This window comes from Perca fluviatilis, chromosome 17 (assembly GCF_010015445.1).
Source record: "Perca fluviatilis chromosome 17, GENO_Pfluv_1.0, whole genome shotgun sequence".
NCBI classification, from domain to species: domain Eukaryota; kingdom Metazoa; phylum Chordata; class Actinopteri; order Perciformes; family Percidae; genus Perca; species Perca fluviatilis.
This window is the reverse complement of record NC_053128.1, coordinates 4,287,691-4,307,864: the sequence shown is the minus strand read 5'-3', so window position 1 is coordinate 4,307,864 and position 20,174 is coordinate 4,287,691. Positions and strand designations below refer to the sequence as shown.

At 42.4% G+C, this 20,174-nt stretch overlaps 1 protein-coding gene across 1 annotated transcript in view; it reads left to right on the top strand.

Annotated features, from left to right (window-relative positions):
- The first annotated feature begins 1,380 nt into the window (after positions 1–1,380).
- Positions 1,381–20,174, top strand: part of dqx1 (DEAQ box RNA-dependent ATPase 1) — a 35,501-nt gene continuing 16,707 nt past the window's right edge. The window contains exons 1-3 of the mRNA XM_039780383.1: positions 1,381–1,719; positions 3,983–4,373; positions 11,014–11,207. Coding sequence (XP_039636317.1) covers positions 4,032–4,373; positions 11,014–11,207 — 536 coding nt within the window. The 5' untranslated portion in view covers positions 1,381–1,719; positions 3,983–4,031. The remainder of the gene's footprint in view (positions 1,720–3,982; positions 4,374–11,013; positions 11,208–20,174) is intronic.

Here is a 20,174-nt window from a genome sequence, read left to right as displayed (position 1 = left end):
CAATAGAACCATAAGGTTCTACATCCACCACCTGGAACCATTAAAGAAAAGCTAAATGGAAGGTGAATAAAAATGTTTTAGGTATTTGTATTAATATGTCTTATCTTTAAAGTCAGTGGAGGGACCTATACGCAATGTTTGTTTAGTTTGGTTTCATTGTCATTCCAACCATATCCATATAAGAACACATAGGCAGCAGAATGAGGTGTAGTTCCTCTTAGGAGCAGGACAGACAAAGCATATAAACATCAGACAAAATCAGGGATTTAATACACATGGTTCTGTGTCCCACGAAGGCACGTCTATCAAAAAGGAATAAAAGTTTGGACGATATGGTGATAGCAATTATGGGCTAATCGTATTTATTTTCCTCTAGAGGGGCAAATCAGGCAAAGAGGGAAAATGGGCGGTTGCTCGGGTAACTATAGCCCTGCCTTGTGCACTTCCCTGGTTAATTACTTTGAATGTAAAATCTTAATTTGTAGTAACCCCATCGATCAAATATGCAATATTTACCTCTGAAATGTAATGGAGTAAAAGTATAAAGCAGCAGAAAACAGATATACTCAAGTAAAGTATAAGTGCCTTAAATTGTACTTTAATTGTATCTTAAGTGCAGTACTTAGTTACTTTCCACCACTGCTATTATAAATATTATTAGTAACATATGTGCTTATTCTTCTATGACATGTCAAAATGTCTGCTGTGAATAAGGTAGGTTGTGTGTAAATGTATGTGTAAATTATACTGTAAATACTGCAATAACGATGCAAAAAAGCAAGAATATGTGAGGGAGTGGTAGATTTGGACAAAGGACAAGTAGGCCCAGTGATTTCACGGGCAATTGCTGTTGGACTTTGACAATGCTGAGACTGAGTGTGGTAATTATTGACTATAGTTATCTGCAGTGGTGTCAATATATTATTCAATATATTATATTTTATATATATATTATTTATGTATTTACTTCATCTCAGTATTTTGTATGATAAATTGTAAGTCTAGGGTCTATTCTTGGGGTGGCGCCATAGCTCACATAAAGCTCGTCAGACAGTATGAGATTGTAGGTTGCAGGTTGTACTGATTTTTTTAACTTGATACCTAAATGCAACACCACGTCCGAGATATGTACAATACGCTACAGGAGTTAGCTGAAGATCATAGCAACCCTTTATTTAGATTGTAATACGTTAAATAAACTTAAAGTGTTGTAAGGACATGTTTTAGATTTTTTTTTGTGTGTGACTGAGTTATGCAAAAAAAAAAAAAACATTAATTTCATGAAAAGATTAACAACAAGGTGTATTACATGTGTGAAGTGAGAAGAAAACATAGACCATCGGATCCCAAACCACGATGCTGTGTTTTCCGAGGAGCCTTGAACGTAGCACGAGGTTTGACAGCTGGACAGCCCAACATGGCGGCTGCTAGCTAGAGCATCAAGTCAACACCTTCGTCTTTTAATATTATTGCCAGCTGTCAGGAAATAACCAGGGCAGGCAGGGATTCAGAGAGAGAGAGAGAGAGAGAGAGAGAGACAGGTTATCGTCCATTTTCCGCCTTTCCTGGTTTTTATCCAGCCGTTGTCCGGAATGTGAAAGTGGTTTGAGGTGCCACAGTAGACGGAAGAGACAGGGGTTAAGTGACACAACAACAGTGGACCGAGGGCGGACTGTTTCGGCTTGGTTTCCTCACCCCCCCGTCCGATATGTTTCCCAGGTAAGATACGGTTCAACCCTAGGACCCACTGTATCTGTACTCGGTCAATGCTGTGTATTTCAGCGCTGTTATTTACGGCGGTGTGACTGTCAGCTGACGCATCGCTCTTGGCCGAATTTAAATGCCACTGAGAGAGAAATGAGGTGAGAGCATACCTGCTTGTTGTGATAACATACAATCATTACACAATGGCATTTGCGAGCTTATGTGTCGTACTCTTCTAGAAGAAAAACTAGTTTGCACATTAGCCCCGGACACTCAACCATACTATGGAACTATTCTGGCCCTTATGCCTATTTGCTAAAATGTGCTCTAGTAATAATATACTTTGCTTTAAAAAAAAAAAAAAGTAGTACTTTTATTTGTAATTTAAAATAAGCAGCCAGCTATTGCCTTTCTCAGCATCCTTTAGTTTGTCTATACTGACCTGTGCACAACCAAATTATGACTCCACCCATGTGTGATTCTTTGCACATAATCTCTCTTACTCCCAGACATAGCAAGGGGACAGATTAGTCACATTCTCAACAACAAAGGTAGCCTACATTGGAAGCTCTACGAAGGTGTAGTACTATCTATGACATAGGAATAGCAATACTCTTTCTAGGGATTGCCATTGTGTCAAGCTTGGGAAATGGGTAAGAGTGTCCTTTACTGTAGGGAGGCAGTTTCCAGGAGCCCAATGGCATAGCTACTGTACGTGACTTGATGATGATGATGATGATGATGATGATGACCATTTCTGCAGCACTCAACAGTCAACTGTACTTGTTATTCAGCAACAAATAAATTAACGTTGTTTGTTAAGCACAAATGGCAAACGTTCTCTGGTTTCAGCCTCTCGAATGTGAATACTCGCTGGTTTTCTTAGTCTTCTATGATAATGATTAGAATATCTTTGGGTTTTGGTTTGTTAATTGGCAAAACAAGCCGTTTGAATTTGCTCTGGAAAACTGTAGCTTGGCATTTTTTAAATATTTTCTATTAATTAATAAAATAATCAACCTATTAACCGATGATGAAATTATTATTATTTCCAGCCCTACACTCTATCAATCAGGCCTTTATACAGTCTAGACATGAGCTGTTCCTGAATAAAAGACATGGTGGTCTATGGATGTGCTCTCAGCAGAAGGAGCATGGAGACGAAAAGATATGCAGACCATGACACAAAACCATGAATAAAGGGCAGGTCTCTATACGTTCTAAACACACCATATATGTATCTAGATCAGTGTGTTTGTCCACTCTGTACAGCATGTTCATATTATACCATATTACATGGGTTTATTATGTTCCTGTGTCCTTAAAAAATAAACTTGGCATCCTAAAAGCTCCAAACCTATTTGTAGAGTAGTTCTGACTTATTCACACGTGGCTTACGAGGCTTCTGTCAAGCAGGACAGCAACTTTTGTGAGTCTGAGCTAAAGAGCTCATCTGAATATCCCGCTGCAGCTGGTATTCTGCTGAATGACTGCTGACATAGCATGTGCTTCTGCTATGTGACCTGTACATTGTTAAGAGGGACTAGCCTGCAGCACTGTCTGGGCACCTGCTGCTGTTATTGTCAGGTGTGATCAATTTAATACTCTGCTATTCACAATGTCCGTGCAACTTAATACTGCATGCTGCACTGCTTTTCAGCTTCCAGGTTTTCAGCATAAAGTCTCTGTGCAGCTCATTATAGCCTCTCTTATTAGGGGTGGGTATGGTTTGGTATAAATATACATAATATTTATTTATGCATATACATGTTATTTTTCTTCTTCTAAAAAAAACCCTTTTTATTTGACAAATGAAACCAAAGTTCTTAAGTGTGGTTCAAACACAAGCAGCCTAATAAGAACTGAAATACAGTCTGCAATTTGTAAAAATTCTGATTTAAATCAGTAGGTTTCAGATTTCAGGTTATATACCTTTGACTACAAATCTGACCAGACATTCATTACTTAAACCGTTTTTATTGTTTTTAGCTCTGAGTCCCAGTCATCTACCATATCAGGGTTTTGATTTTACATATTCCAAAATTATGCTTTTTTAAAAACCTTATAAAAGGGCTGTCACAATTTTCCAGAGCCCAAGGAGATTATTTATTTTTTTGGCATTTAGGTCTTTTTTTTGCGCACATTTGAATAATGTCGGGCTGTAAACGGGTTCGGGCTTTTAAAAAGCTGTCAATCAAAATGTAACTTTTAAGGCCTGATTACAGCTCTAACTCCTTCCATTGCTTAATGTGACCATCAATCATTATTGTTTTTCCAGGTAATCTCAGGCCTCTCTGTGAACCAGCCCCTCACCTGCCCCCCTGCTGATGATGTCATCACCACCGGCAAAGCCCTCTGCCACCTCCCTCTTCCCTGGGTCCCAGATGCGGCCCTCGGCTGCCCTGGACTCCCTGTCCATGTCTTCGTTCCTGTCTGGGGATCTAGACGATGAAGGCGATGGAGAAAGAGCAGAAGAAGGGGAGGAAGGGCTGGGAGACTTAGAAGTGAACCCTTACGATGGTTTGCCCTTTTCTTCTCGCTACTACGCCCTACTGGAAGAGAGACAGAAGTTTCCTATATGGAGTCTTAAGCAGAGTCTACTGGAGCACCTGGAGAGTCACAACATGCTGCTGCTCAGTGCACCTAGTGGCGCTGGAAAAAGCACCCAGGTAACTAGGAACCAACAGGGCCACAGGGAAAATAACATGTAGTGTATGTAATCACCTAGATTTATTCAGGTCAAACTCTAAACATAAACCTTTTATATTCTTAAAGTAGACCTACCGTTTCAGGTTTATGCTTGTATTTTGTGTTTCTATTAGAACATGTTTACATGCTTTATTGTTCAAAAAACACTTTATTTTTCTCATGCTGCCCATGGCTGCTGCACCTGTATTCACCCTCTGTCTGAGACGCTCTGTTGGAGCGCCTGTCCCTTTAAGCCCCCCTTCCTGAAAAAGCCCAGTCTGCTCTGATTGCTCAGCGTTTCCTGATGATCGGATTCTCCGCATCTGTGCTCTGCCTCCGCAAAGTGTACAGTCAGAGACGGTTTAGAAACGAGACGCCTCAACTCGGGCTAGTTTCCTGTATCTGTGTCACGTGGGCTCGGCCACGGCCACGCCTCTTTAGGAGACTAGCGGCAGGTCCTGAGTGTATTGATTCCAACGGGAGAAGTGAACGGGAACACAGATTATGAGCGATTCTTTTGCCCAGTAGTCACCAAAGTAAAGATTGGACCCATTTCTCACAGGCCACTTATCTCCAGAACATTCTGACACTAAAATGGCATTTTCAGGTGGACACATCAGGAGAAAATGAACTTAGTTTGAGACCTGTTTCTGTCTCAGGACCAAACTCTCGCGAGATCTGGCAACACAGAGAAGCTAACGTCAGCTAACGTTCGTGAACGCCCTAACAAAACTAATCTCTGTGATGCTAAATATGTGTAAATATCTAACGTTATCAAAAGAACATATTAATACATTATTTAAATATAACTTTTCGTCCATCCACACGATGTTCACTACACGTTCAAACGAGGCCCCTTTAGGAGACAGGAAGTGTGGACCGTTGTATACCATTGGCGCTGCTTGAAATGCGCTGTCTTTAGTATAGAGCATGGGTCTTCAACAGGGGGGCCTCCAAATCATTGGTAATTGATTGAAAAAAAAATTGATAAAAAAAAGTCTTTCAAAAAATTAAAAAGTCTTAAGATGAATCCAACATATTATTAGCAAATGTAAATCCCCACTGATGATACGTTTACTGGCCTATAGGTAAGGTAGTCACTCAGGTAACCATCCACAGATACAGTTAATCCTAAGGATTCAATGTGCCACATGATTTATAAAATAATACCAACAATTATTAGGCTATTTTAAAGTTTATTCCATCCAAAAAAAAGGTATGCATATGGGCTTTAGGCTGCCCTACATGTAATTGTAGGCCCAGTTTAATATGCAATTTTTTTTTTGTATTTATTTTATACAATATATGTAGTGGGGCCCCCCTGCTCCATCTCTCTTCTGTCATCACCCAAACAAAAATCAAGAAAAGATGACACGGTAACTGCAATATTTAAGACCATACAACAAAATAATAACTAAATAGACTATAAACCAAATAAAAATGTATAAATGACAACAACCATAAGCCAATCATACATGTCTCTCCCCAGCACAAAGCTTCTTAAGAGCCCTCCAGAAAGATTAGGTACTTTCCCTATTTTCTAGTATGGACATCCAATCTGGCGAACTGTTTATATGACATGAGATACTTTGAACTATTTTATATACTGTTAATCTCTAAAAATGCATCAGATTTTTTTTAAATGGTCACATGTTTTATGTTTAAGCACCCATATTATGCTCATTTTCAGGTTCATAATTTAATTTTGAGGTTGTACCAGAATAGGTTTACATGGTTTAATTTTCAAGACTGGAAGGCTGCAGCTCCTCTTTTCACCCAAGGGGGTAAGCTTCGCTTCAGAACTCGAACCTCCATGGCGCCATTTTGTTGCTACAAAGGTATCACCTCCTGTTAGCATTCCACTGACCGCCATTTTTTTTTTACGTCACTTGACTGCGAATAACTTTACATTTGAAGCGTTTAAAGACTCTATTTGTCCGTTGTTTATTTCTAAAGAAACATGACAATGTATAAAAGGCTCCATTACCTTGTACCTCACGTTATGGCTCCGTAGCAGACGCTTTTGTAAAAATAGGCTAACGATTGGGTCATAACCACGTGACTTACTGTCGCACAGTAGAGGCAGGGCCGGCGATTGCTATAGGCGACCTAGGCGATTGCCTAGGGCGTCAAAAGTGTTGGGGGCGCCGTGTCGCCCTTAGGTCTACTTCCCATTAATAATAGAATTAGAACGACAAGCGAAATAAAACGTGTTTATTAAACATGATCATCCTAGGGCGCCCCCCTCAGCCACACGTTTACTTGTCAACCTTTCACTACGCAACGTTTCCAGTCTATGGGTCAGACTCAAACACACGGAGCTCTGAATCAAGGCTGTGCGTCGCTTAGTGTCCACTCTCTCTGGAGAAATAGAGACGAGCAGCGGCACAGACACGGAGCTGCTGCAGCGCGCCTTCCCTGGTCTGTGCAGCTTCAGGTTTATAATGGACGCGCTCTGCTGTGGGCATGCTGCGGCAGATGTGTCCCTATTTCTGCGTAGTTTTGTGTTTCACACAAAACTCAATCTCGCCTAGGGCAACCAAAGGGTTAGAACCGGCCCAGAGTAGAGGAATTACCGTATAGTACAGGAGAAGCTCACAGGCAGTTTCGACTTATATTAGCTGTTTAAGTTTAATTACTAATGTTAACTAGCATGTTAGTGATCAGTAATTAGCCTGTGCTTATGTTATCTCCTTACATATACCTACGCTCTCCGTCTCTGTAAGATTGGGAATGATTGAGATTTCTCTTGGCACAGCTACCAGAAGACTTCACACTTTCAGACACTTTGCTTACGTCACATTTACGCTGTCTCTCTCAGTTTGAGGCTGCGCAGTAAAGCAAGAGATCACCGGAAAAGTGCTTCTAATAGCCTTCACTGGTCTCCGTCCAGAGCAACGGGGTCTATTGGTCCATTATATATATGTCAATGTTTTCACCCTGTGTCAGGCCTCTGTTTTAGCTACAGAGTGAGACATCTCACTGCTGTTACATCTTTGTTGTCAGTCACACATGCGCAGTAGCTAGGTAAGGATCTTATCAGCTAGCTAGCTGTTAAACAACTTTGGTCAGTTACAAGGCAGGATTAGCCGGGAGACTTCTTCTAAGCGAGGGTGCACTTCCAACTCTGCGTGGAATACCTGCAGAACAGGGACATGGAAGTAGTTCTTTTGTAGATTATGGTGAACTAGTGTGTGTTGTAGCAGGGTTTTGCCATTGAGAACGAGCTAGCATGCTAGAGCCCCTTCGTTTCGGCTAGTGACGTAGAAAGCCGTGCAGATTTTGAACAGCTCACCCAGAGACTGAAGGCAGAATACATTCAGAAACCGCATCTCACTCAGAACAGCATAGATCTTTGTCTTTTTCCAAGTTTGTATGCGTGTGGAAGCACCAGAGACACAAAATAACACCCCAAATCCCAGAAAAAGTGTGGGCAGAGGCACTTTAAGGTTTAAGTCAGTGCAGATGGCAGAAAACCAAAGTGGAAGCAGGAAGATGTTCCCAGAAACCTAACAAAAATCACAGTTATTGAAATACAGATAGAATGGGTTAATTGGGTGATCTTTTGTATATTTCCAGAACTATACTGGTCATATGTTGCTGTTATTTAAAAACACTATCCAAAATATCGTATGAGTATGTTTTTATAACTGTAAATACATTTTATATAGTATAGCAGTATACAAGAGTATATTTCATATATTTTTTTGCTGATATTCCCAAGGGTTTTAATTAAAGACCATGCTGATGCTTTGAGCATTATACTGCTACTTTGTTTGTGTGTAGATGTGTCATTTTGTGTCAGGTGACTCAGGGCTTTCCGCATGATGTCCTGGTTGTTATCATTACACCTGCTCGTCGGCTCCACTCCCCTCAGGTTAATGGATGACAGCTTTAAAACACTCCAGTAGAGTCACACGGTCGTGCTTTAACCTGAACACTCATTTCATCCAGAACCACGCCAGTCTCCCCTTCTGGCGCCTTCTTTATCTTCACAGTTAGTGCTACTGCCACGTGTCTTTCAAGAAAAGAAAACACTTTCTACTTTGTCTTTTTACCTGCTGCATTTTTAGCTTTTTTAGGCGACGCTTATACGTATTAGGCACTTTCACTTTGACCTTTGCACTTCTTACTGTTGGCTGTGTGTAATGTCAATAATTTCTGCTACCTTTACTGTCTCTCAAAGTTGTAGTAAACTCTACAACTGGTATCTTGCTCAAAATGTGATTCAAATGTAATATTTTAGGCAAAAAATATGACACTAAAGCCATGGAGATTACATTTCCACACAGATGTGACTATTTTGCACATTCTTTATTCTCAGTTCTTTATTCTTAATTTGAATTCCGATTTGCTTCCAAAAAGTCAACGTCATCCTGGGTTTGTTTGTTTGGTGTTTGTTTGAGAATTCAGGCTATGTATTTTAATGTCCTAATCAATAGATCTAATCTAAGGCTTTGATTAAATATTTATGCAAGGTCTGTTGTAGGGCCGTGTTTATTTCTTCTGTCCAGTCATCCAGGGCTGGACTGGCCATCTGGCATACCGGGCATTTTCCCGGTGGGCCGACGCACTTTTGGGCCGAGTCGCCGATAAATAGGCCTTTTTTTGTTTGTTTTTTTGGCCGCGCCGGCCCACAAACAACTCACAGCGGCCCATTGGTTAATTTTCTTTATTGACACTGGCCTGACCCAATCAAATCCAGAACCCCCGTCCACACTCCGGGCCGCAAATTTACGATTCCCACTATGGCCACGCCTCCCGGCCCTGAGAAACGAGCTGTAATAGTTATGCTGGAAGTTTAGCATCCACGTTAAAATGGACAAACGACCACCAAAGCGCAAGGGAGGTGCAGAGATATTACGGGAGAAAAAGATTAAGAATCTACAGGCGGATTCCTCAAAATGTGCCAACATTTCTGACATGTTTGGGGCTGTAGTAGCTGCTTCAACATCAACATTACCTGAAGTAGAGGAGGAGAGGTGGCTGGCTATACAGAGAAGCAGAAATGGCTTCATGACAGGGAAGAAGCCGAGGAGGAGGCGAGTGACCACGACAGGGCCATGGGAGCGATTGAGGAAAAGATGGAAGAGAGAGTAGAGGACGATGTGGTAAGGAGTAGGCAAATCAACAGGGACTCTCAGGAAGGGAGGGAGGCTGTGTGTGTGCTGAGCCGCGAAGGCGGCTACCACGTCATAACGACAACAAGCAGTTTGGCTGTAAAATTAAAGTTAGTGGCTGTCAGGTAACCTAACTGCTAAAGCTTACATTGAAAATGCTAGCGGTTAGCCTGTTGGGTAGCTGAAAAGTCTGTGTGATCTATAAAACCAGTGGTGATACAAGCATCAGTGTTCCTTGAATTGCTTAATTAGCTCTTTTCCAGGGCATACTACTCTCAGCTTTTTGGGAAGGGTTATGGTTATTGTATTTAGCAGACACTTTTGTCCAGCAAGATAGTAATAAAAACAATAATGACAATACAATATCAAATATCAATAATAAAAAATAACAGAAATACCATAAATATACAAATCATAACTCTAAGAATGAATTAATTATTTAAGTGTAAGATCAACAGATAAGTCTTGAGACTCCTTTTGAAGGATCCAAAACTATCACATGAACGCTGAACACTAGGCAACTCATATCATAGAATGCACACATATTTTAAGAGGACTGTCTGCAGGAAATGTGTCTGACCAATCACGGTGGGTGTGGGCCGCCTGGGCCAAAAATGCCAGGGCCAATTTTTTGTCCCAGTCCAGCCCTGCAGTCATCCATGTTAAGTTGCCTGTTCATTTATTACTGGAACATGTGCACACGCCAAGTGGATAGCATGGGACAAATGGCTTATGGTTGTGGATACAGACTCGTAAGCAAAGTTATTTAGTTATTTATTGCCATATGTTGTATGATAGTTTTTTCATAATTGTAATTGTTTAATTGTATTATGGTTACAAATGAGACCAACATGTAATTTATATTGCAGCCAATCAGCTTTCGTGTAATTGGTGTGAGTCTCTTTTTGGATTGTACCTCAGACACACAACGGATTTTATTCTTCAGCTATGGAGAAGTGCAAGTTTAGCAATACTTGGCTTAAAAAAAATGAATTTAGGGCTCAGTTGATGTTGTGATAAAGGTTTTAAATTCCATTCATAACAGCCTTAAAAATATGCTAACATGTTAGCCATAACAACTTTATAAAGGATGATATTAGTCAGTGCTTTTCAGGTTATTGTGAAGTTCTTTTGCCCCCAAGTGGCAAAAAAATAATTTCATGCAGGTGTAACAACTTAAAACAAAAAAGAGAGAGTGCTCAGAGAGTCCTTATTTTAAGATTGGTGTGAGGTACTTGTACAGTGGATTGACTGTAAACAATCCTTGACCACTCTGACCTTACACTTTAAGTTTCCAATGAAAGCTGAACATTGTGAGAAGTAAGAAATGTCAGAGACATCTCGGGGGAAAGAAAAATGTTCAAGTAATGTGTGTTCCACAAACCAAACTTACTGTTAAGGTGTGTGATTCTGAAAATCTGAGTAAAACCCCAGTATTATGTTACTACTTCCTCGTCTTGTTGACCTCTTTCTTTTTTTCTTCCTCCTCTTCTCCCTGCAGGTGCCACAGTGGTGTGTGGAGTATGCTTTGTCCTATGAATTTTCTCAGGGCCTGGTGTGTTGTTCCCAGCCCTATTCGGTGACAGCGTCAAGTCTGGCCCTTCACGTGGCTGATGAGATGGACCTCAGCCTGGGTCTGGAGGTGGGCTACAGGGTGTCCCATGATGACAGCTGTACACCCGATACCCTACTGAGGTGAGGATGCATGGATAATGCACATAATGCACACAATTTTATTTATAGTATCAAACCATAACGAGTTATCTCAAGACACTTTACAGATAGAGTAGGTCTAGACCACACTGTATAATTTACAAAGACCCAACAATTCCAGTAATTCCCCCAAGAGCAAGCATTTAGTGCGATAGTGGCGAGGAAAAACTCCCTTTTAGGCAGAAACATTGAGTGGTGAGGAAAACTTACTTTTAGGGAGAAACCTCAGACAGACCAGGCTCTTGGTAGGTGGTGTCTGACGGTGCCGGTTGTGGGTATGATGAACAGTGGCAATTATAGTCACGATAAAGATAATGGAACTATGACTAGAAATAGTATTTGTAGTAGTTCATGGTGTAGCAGGGCACTGCAGGGTGTAGCAGGGCAAGGCAGTGCGTAGCAGGGCATAGCAGGGCACCGTGCAGGATCATTGCTACAGCTGCAATCATGATTAAGGTGCCACCCTAATCCAAGGAAAACTGCGGGGCGAGAAAACATAAAGACTCCAGGGAATAAGCTCCCCAGAGCTAAGTTAGTAACAAGCATTTCTGGGGCACAAATGCACACAGATGGAAAGAGAGAGGAGAGAGGAGCTCAGTGTGTCAAAGGAAGTCCCCCGGCAGTCTAAAACTATAACAGCATAACTAAGAGCTGGTGGCTCTATAAGGATTGGTAGATGAATCTGACGACTATAAAGAGAAGCAGAGAAGAGAAGGGTTGCCGTGTAGCTATACACCCTCCCCCGCCAGTAATGTCATCTTATTATTTTCCCCAGTATTGGGTCATGACTCTCATGTCTCTCAAACCTTTTCACCCTGAATGGTGCACTATGAGTTCCTGCATGGTTTCAGTGCAATTTCATTTTTGTCTCAAATCGTAGGCATCTCTCCTTGATCCGCTAGCTGCCTGCCCCCTGAACACACCGTGAAAAAGCCCGGTCTCGGGAGACTTCACAGGGGTCGTAAACGTCAAAAAAACAAAACTATTTTTTTCCCTATTATTGCCTTTGGGCAGCAAAAAAAAGTCAAATAATGCACATTTCTCTTTATGGACCTGAGCAATGCATTTGAGTACTTTGAAGGCCGAAGTGGAGAAGGGTTCCATGTGAACAGCAGTTGAATATGGGTCGGTCGGTCCTAAGAGATGGCCGAACGCCATTCGGAAGGGTGGGGCTATGGCCTACATCGCCCTTGGCCTATCAAAATAAAATAAAATACAAAAATAACAATTAATCAGTGCAATCTTTGGAGGACTAAGCTTTTCTTACTAGGCTAAAGACTGGAAGCAGGTGGAAACGGCTAGCCTGGCTCACTTCAAAGCTCAAAAATATGTCTACCAACACCACTAAAACTTACTGTTTAACAGCTTATCAGTATCTTTTTTTTGTAAAAATGACACGTTGTAATATTACAGGCAGTGCTGGTACGATTTCTCTCTAGGCACAGTGACTTGCTGGAATCTGTCAGGTTGCCAGTCAACCAGCAGGGACTTCAGGAAGTCACTGCAGCAAGAAAAATGGTTGCAGTTATTTACATAAAACCAGAGGTGATGCTAGGTGTATTTTTAAACTTTAAAGTGACACATGCTAGCAGTTTCCCTCTGCTTTCAGTCTTTATGCTAAGCTAAGCTCATTGACTCCTGTCTCTGGATACATTTCTATAAAGTGTTATTGTCTATCTGTTAGAGAAATTTTGATTGACATACCTCTGACGAGCTGTAGGGCCGCCATCTTGGACCGGTCACCCGCTCCATTCAGTGTAATCTGTTTGGCAGGTGCAATGAGTTGTCAGCGCATTTAAATAATCATACCTCAGTGAATACCAAACAGATTTTCACGCGGGTTTTTTTGCTGCAAAGGTCATACACATAGCTATGATACATGACACATGGTTCGGCGTATTTTAATATTCATAGTGGGCTTAACAGTAATAGAATTTTCTGATATATGATATAAAGTGACCAGACGTCTGAGATCAAAACGGGGAACATAATCACCGAAAAGGAAGAAAGACAGGGACATTTCCAGTTTGACTATCTGACTGAAAAACCTAATGTGTCTTCAAAAAGAAAGGGGACAGAGGTATTTGTTTTATTTATTTAGCCAGGGACAGGCAACCAAAAACGGGGACTGTCCCCTGAAATGATATGTGATGTAGGCTATGGTATTTTGCAAATCACACACTATAAATATGATAGAAAAGCAGAAACAGATACTGGCAGTAAAGTCAGATATTTTAATAAGTTTAAGAAACAATATTTGATTATATTAGAGTTCACTTGAAGCTTTTAATATTTGTCTCTCTCTGTCAAACACACACACACACACACACTTCACAATATCACTTAACAAGCACAATACTCAGTTCTTAAGGGTATAAGTAGCAGCGTCTCCGCCATATGTGGCAGCTGCAAATAATAGCAGATATAGCATAGTACTTTGCAAACCGTTTAGCCCTCTTTTTGGCCATCCCAAGTTATGACAAATTATAGACTTAGTTCACTGGATCAATAACTATCTAGTGATGTAGGCTACTGTACATTCATGACAACAGGGAGAGGGCACCTCAATGGTTTTTGACCTTATATTTTGCTGGGGGGATTAACAGATGAATATACTCTGCTCCATTCATTACACAGGTCTTAAAGTGAAAAAAAAATCCTGAGCCTGAAACGTTTTTTTGAAGGGGGGGCGGGTGTAATTTTTCAATATGCACTCATTAAAGTTAAAACAGTTAAAGTCCTTCTTACATTACACAATAATAAAAGTCATCATTTTTAAGAAGTAAAAGGTTTTGGATCAATTTTTACTTCTTCCAACCATATGTTAAATTAAGAGTCAATGTAGATTTACATATTGCAATAATATCATAATCCTACAATCAATCATTGTGAAAACTAAACTTTTAAGATGTTGTGTTGTTACTTTGGCCAGGTCATCATCAAAAAAGCGAATTAGTACAATCATGATTTTGTCCATGTTGATATTAGTTGTCATGTACATTCATTAAAAACGTTTCATATAGCTAGACATCTAAACTCTGGGACAAGGCCGTTATGTTTAAATACCTGCCATGCTGATTCCAAACAGACAGCTTTGTCAAGGCAGTTTGGTCTTCAGATAGCTTTTACACAGTGGCCATCGTTAATGACAAATCATGTTCCGCTGTGAACGTGCACACACATATTGTTTGTATCACAAACACGGTCGGTCAGTGAAGGCGCAGCGGTAGCAGTAGCCGTTGTTACCGGTAACGTACTCGTATGACAGAGTGCACGGCCCGAAGCTTTGTGACTAGCATCTAATGACTAGCAAGCACTTTCTTACCGCTGCTGCCGTCCAGTGTCTTCCTTGAGCATGCGCTGCAGAAGCAAGCACCTGGCTCCCTCAGTTTGAGACACCAAGTGCTAAACGGCTTCCCGTTTCCACCCTTTTCCTCTTGTCCTCTATTCATGCCCAGCGCCATTTGTTTTTAACTCCTTTCTCAACAAAAGCTGTATCTACATGCTCCAAGTTTGATAAACTTTGCCTCCATTTTTTTTAGCTGCGTTACCACGGAGACCACACCACACTCGCTTTTCGGCAAAGACCCGTCCTACTTTGCATCTGATTGGCTAGAACTCGTTTCATTGGTAGGTGGAAGTTTGATGATTGGCTAAATCCAGCGCATCAAAAACAAATCCCATATGGACTTTTTAATTTATTTACTTTTTCCAAAATAGTCATACGCCAGAAATCGGGCACCAGGCCCGAGTAGCCTACTTTAAGACTTGCGTTCCTCTCATATGATTGGTAGGTGAAATCAATTGACTCGAAAATAATAAACCGCATGAAAGCTCCTTATTTTATTTAATTTTTTTCATCACGGCCGCACGCCGGAATACTTTAAGCCCTGATTACAGTGTGCATGGAATTTATCACTTAATTATCTTTATAGTTTCTAGATTTTAGAGTTCAATTTCTTCAGTGTCTTTATTTTCTATGTCCATATATACGAGGGAGCAAGGCATACAATATGTAGAGAAGGAATCTCGTCCTTTTAAAAAATTTAAAAACGCGAGGCAGATAATAGCGGGCAGACTGAATGATATATATATCATTATATAGTTTAAAAATATACATTTATGAACTACTGCTTTAAGTGAAACCATTCAATGAGTCACTGTCATTTGCAAAAACGAACAGTTGTAACACTTTGCATTAAAAGCAAGCAGTGGAAGTTAATATGACTTAGGAAATTTATATTTTAGCCCATGAGAGAGAGGGAGGAACAGAGTGAAAGAGATATTTACGCATCATATTCTACCGTTGTTGAATGTTGTCCTGAGTAACATTATCTTCTGCTTACTTTTAAGACTCTTTGTACAACTGTTAATTCGTGCAAATGATTAGTAGCCTAATGATTATGATGGTTTCAATTCAGAGCCGTGGTCAGTTAATGTATATTTTTTGGCTACTTACGCATTCAGTCGGTCCGTGATCGTCTGCTTCGCTTTCTCTCACCGTTTCATTACAGCAGCCGTGTTTTTCTTTTTATACAAATGTGTTCACGTCATCATACTTCCACAAGAAGCTGCTGCTCACTCTGTATAAAGTATAAACAATGCGTATTCTCCATTTTGGCATCAGTAAATCTGTGATCGACCTCGCGGTCTTTTGAGGAAAGCCGTGGATGCACATCTATCTGAATGACTTCAGCCTGGCTCGACCTAGTCGTTCCTCCTCAGCCTGACTTGGCCTTTGTGAAACGCACCAAGCCAGGATGCACAGATTAGACTAGGTCAAGCCTTGCTTTATCGGTTATCCTGGATTTATAAATTCTTCTTTTGTGAAACAGGCCCCTGGTATAAGAAAGTACTAGAGTTACTACTGCAGTGCTGGAACATGGACACACACACACACTCACACACACACGGCAGTAAATCCTTCTCTCCTTAAAGCCACTTCCCACTTCTTCCTCACATCTTTGTCTTTGGAAACCTTCAAAATGAAAAAAAGAAGATTTAGGAAAGTCTACACAAAAACATTTCAAAAGGATGTCAAGCTTATTTTCTTCCTTCACATTTCTTAGAACCTTTCTTCAACAAAACTCCTATTTTGATGCATATGTGTTGATAATGAACCAAAGTTGCTTAATTTGTGAATAAGCTTGTTTTGCAAACCATTCTACTGTCAGATGTTCTGTTGCCTTTATTTTAAGTAAGTGGTATGGGTATGAGACATGAGAGGTATCTTACTTTTGTTGGGGTGAATTACATGTAAATAATACAGTGTTGGGTAAGCTGCTTGGAAATTGTATAAAAATTTTTTTTTTTTTTACCGTATAAAGCTTCTACTACACAGAAGCTAACCCAGTCCACATGTAGCAAGCTAAGTAACTCAAACACAGCAGTAGGCTAGTTCACTACATAGGAAGTTACTTTAGCGTATTCACATACAAAAATTGCTTTTGCGCTACTTTATAAATAAAGGAGTTAAGCTACTGAAAAGTTACTTGATTCAGGAAATAGTGAAGCTAACACCAACATAATAAGTTACTAGCTAAGCTACACGTAGCAACTGCCCAACACTGATAATACAGCCTGTGTATCACGCACACAGATGTAGGGACACACAGATGCACAACTCAGGTACGTAAAATGCCAAAAAAAAACAGTTTATTGGAGACTCAATAACTCACAAGCAAAAGTGTCCAAATCGGCAGGCAAACAGGGTAATCCGAAAAACAGGCAGTGGTCAAAATCCAGGGAAACAACAAACTAGAAAACAGGACACTAGGAAAACGCTTTGGGGATGAACACAAAGGAAGCAGACGATCTCGCGCGCAAAAGGGAAACGCGACCTTAAATACACAAAACAGGAGAGACAATGAGACACAGGTGCAGCACATTAGGGCGAGGACATGTAATCACAATGGAGGGAAAAAAGACAAACAGGAAGTAAACAAGAACACCAACAGAAACCTTCAAAATAAGACCAGACATGGAAAGAATCTACAACAATGAGAACCAAACGTAAAACAATAACTTAACACAGGAGCAGGCATGACAGTACCCCTCCCTCAAGGGCCGACACCCGACGGCCCAGGAGCCTCAGGATGGAGACGATGAAAGTCATGAATGAGATCAGGATCCAAGATGTTGCTGGACGACACCCACGATCTCTCTTCTGGTCCATAACCCTCCCAGTCCACAAGGTACTGACGACCCCTGCCGCGCCTCCTGACGGCCAGAAGTTTCTTAACCGTATACACGGGACCCCCATCGATGATGCGAGGCGGAGGAGGGGCCGGAGCCTCAGGAACCAGCGGACTCGCCAGAACCGGCTTAACTCGACTCACATGGAAGGTGGGATGCACTCTCATAGACCTAGGAAGTGTCAGTCTCACAGCAACAGGATTAATAACTTTCCTCACAGGAAAAGGACCAACAAAACGGGGTGCCAACTTACGGCTCTCGATGCGGAGGAGAAGGTCCCGGGTACTAAGCCAAACTTTCTGTCCTTGAGTGTAGGTAGGAGCCTTGGATCTCCAACGATCCGCAGCCTTCTTGTACTCTGAAGACTTGTGAAGCAAAACTTGACGCGCCCTGGTCCACGTCCTCCGACAACGGCGAACCAAGGCTTGGGCCGCCGGAACCCCCACCTCACGTTCAAGTGCAGCAAAGATGGGGGGTTGGTATCCATAGACACACTTGAACAGATTAAAACCGGTAGAGGAGCAGGGCAGGGTGTTGTGGGCGTATTCCACCCAAATCAGTTGCTTGCTCCAGCTAGCTGGATTCCTGGAGGACAGGCAGCGAAGACCCACCTCCAACTCCTGGTTCAGCCGTTCAGTCTGTCCGTTGGACTGTGGATGATAGCCAGATGACAGACTCACGGTGGCCCCAATGAGACTGCAGAACGCCTTCCAGAATCGTGAGATGAACTGGGGTCCCCGATCTGACACCACGTCCTTGGGAAGTCCATGAAGCCTGAACACATTGGAAAGCATTATCTCCGCCAACTCCTTGGCAGAGGGTAACTTGGGCAACGGAACAAAATGAACCATCTTGGAGAACCTATCTACAATGGTGAGGATAGTGGTGTTACCCTCAGGGAGAGGCAAACCTGTGACGAAGTCCAGCGATAAATGAGACCACGGTCGAGAGGGGACAGGAAGCGGATGGAGCAATCCAGCAGGGGGTCGATGAAAAGACTTGTTCTGGGCACACACTGGACAAGCTGCCACGTACTCCTTCACAGTATCCACAACCCCGGGCCACCAGAACCGTTGACGCACCACATAAACTGTTCTCTTCACTCCAGGATGACACGACAACATACTGGAGTGGGCCCAATGGACCACTGTAGACCTGACCTCAGGAGGGACAAACAAGCGGTTCGGCGGGCAGCCGACCGGGACAGGTAAGTTAACAGTAGCACCCTTGACTCTCTCTCCTACCTCCCATGAAACAGCACCAATAACGCAGGATGCAGGAAGAATGGTCTCCTCCGACTTGGGGAATGAACCAGGGTCAAACAGACGAGACAAGGCATCAGGCTTGGCGTTCTTGGAACCAGGACGATATGACAGTGTAAAGTTGAATCTAGCGAAGAACAACGCCCACCTGGCTTGCCGAGAGTTCAGCCGTCTGGCAGACCGTAGATACTCCAGGTCTTGTGGTCAGTCCAGACCAAGAAAGGAAGCTCCGCCCCCTCCAACCAATGTCACCACTCCTCCAACGCCACTTTCACGGCCAGCAACTCCTGGTTGCTAACATCGTAGTTCCTCTCTGCGGGAGACAGTTTATGGGACAGAAAAGCACAGGGATGTAGCTTACCATCCGAGGGAAGGCGTTGGGAGAGAACCGCCCCCAGCCCAACACTGGAAGCATCCACCTCCACCACAAACTGTCGGCAGGGATCAGGCATGGTCAGAACAGGAGCCGTCACAAAACGTTCTTTCAGGGACTGGAAGGCAGAGTCGGCTTGAGGAGTCCACTCGAACCTAGTCTTGGAAGAGGTCAGTTTATGCAATGGTGCAGCAACGGAACTGAAGTTCCTCACAAATTTCCGATAGAAATTAGCAAACCCCAAAAACCGTTGAACCTTGCGAGTAGCGGGGACCGGCCACTCCTTGACTGCCTTGACCTTCTCGGGATCCATGCGCATCACCCCCTCCTCCACAACATATCCCAGAAAGGACACCCTGGAAACATGGAACTCACACTTTTCTGCTTTAACAAACAGGTCATGGTTAAGCAGTCTCTGCAGAACAGCACGGACATGTCGGACATGGTCATCAGGGGTACGGGAGAAAATCAGAATGTCATCAAGATACACAAACACAGAAACATTCAGCATATCTCTGAGGACGTCGTTAACAAAAGCCTGAAAAACAGCAGGAGCATTAGTCAAACCAAAAGGCATAACTAAATATTCGTAATGTCCACTAGGAGTGTTAAAGGCAGTCTTACACTCGTCCCCCTCCCTAATCCTAACCAAGTGATAAGCATTTCTCAAATCAAGCTTGGTAAAGATAGCAGCACCTTGCAAAAGTTCAAAATCAGAAGAAATCAACGGGAGGGGGTACCTGTTCTTCACTGTAATGTCATTGAGTCCACGATAGTCAATGCAGGGACGCAACGACCCGTCCTTTCCCACGAAGAAGAATCCAGCGCCGGCCGGTGAAGACGAGGGTCTGATGATACCGGCCTCCAGAGCCGAGTCGATATAATCCTTCATGGCCCGTGTCTCAGGTAAAGACAAGGAGTACAGACGTCCCTTGGGAGGTGCGGACCCAGGCAGCAAATCAATGGGACAGTCATACGGTCTGTGTGGCGGTAAGGCAGAAGCCGGAGACTTATTGAATACCTCTCTCAAATCCATGTAACAGGAAGGAACAGAGGATAGGTCAGGAAAATCCCCCTCCGCAGCAACCTCCGTGGTCACCGAGGGGACAACAGAAATCC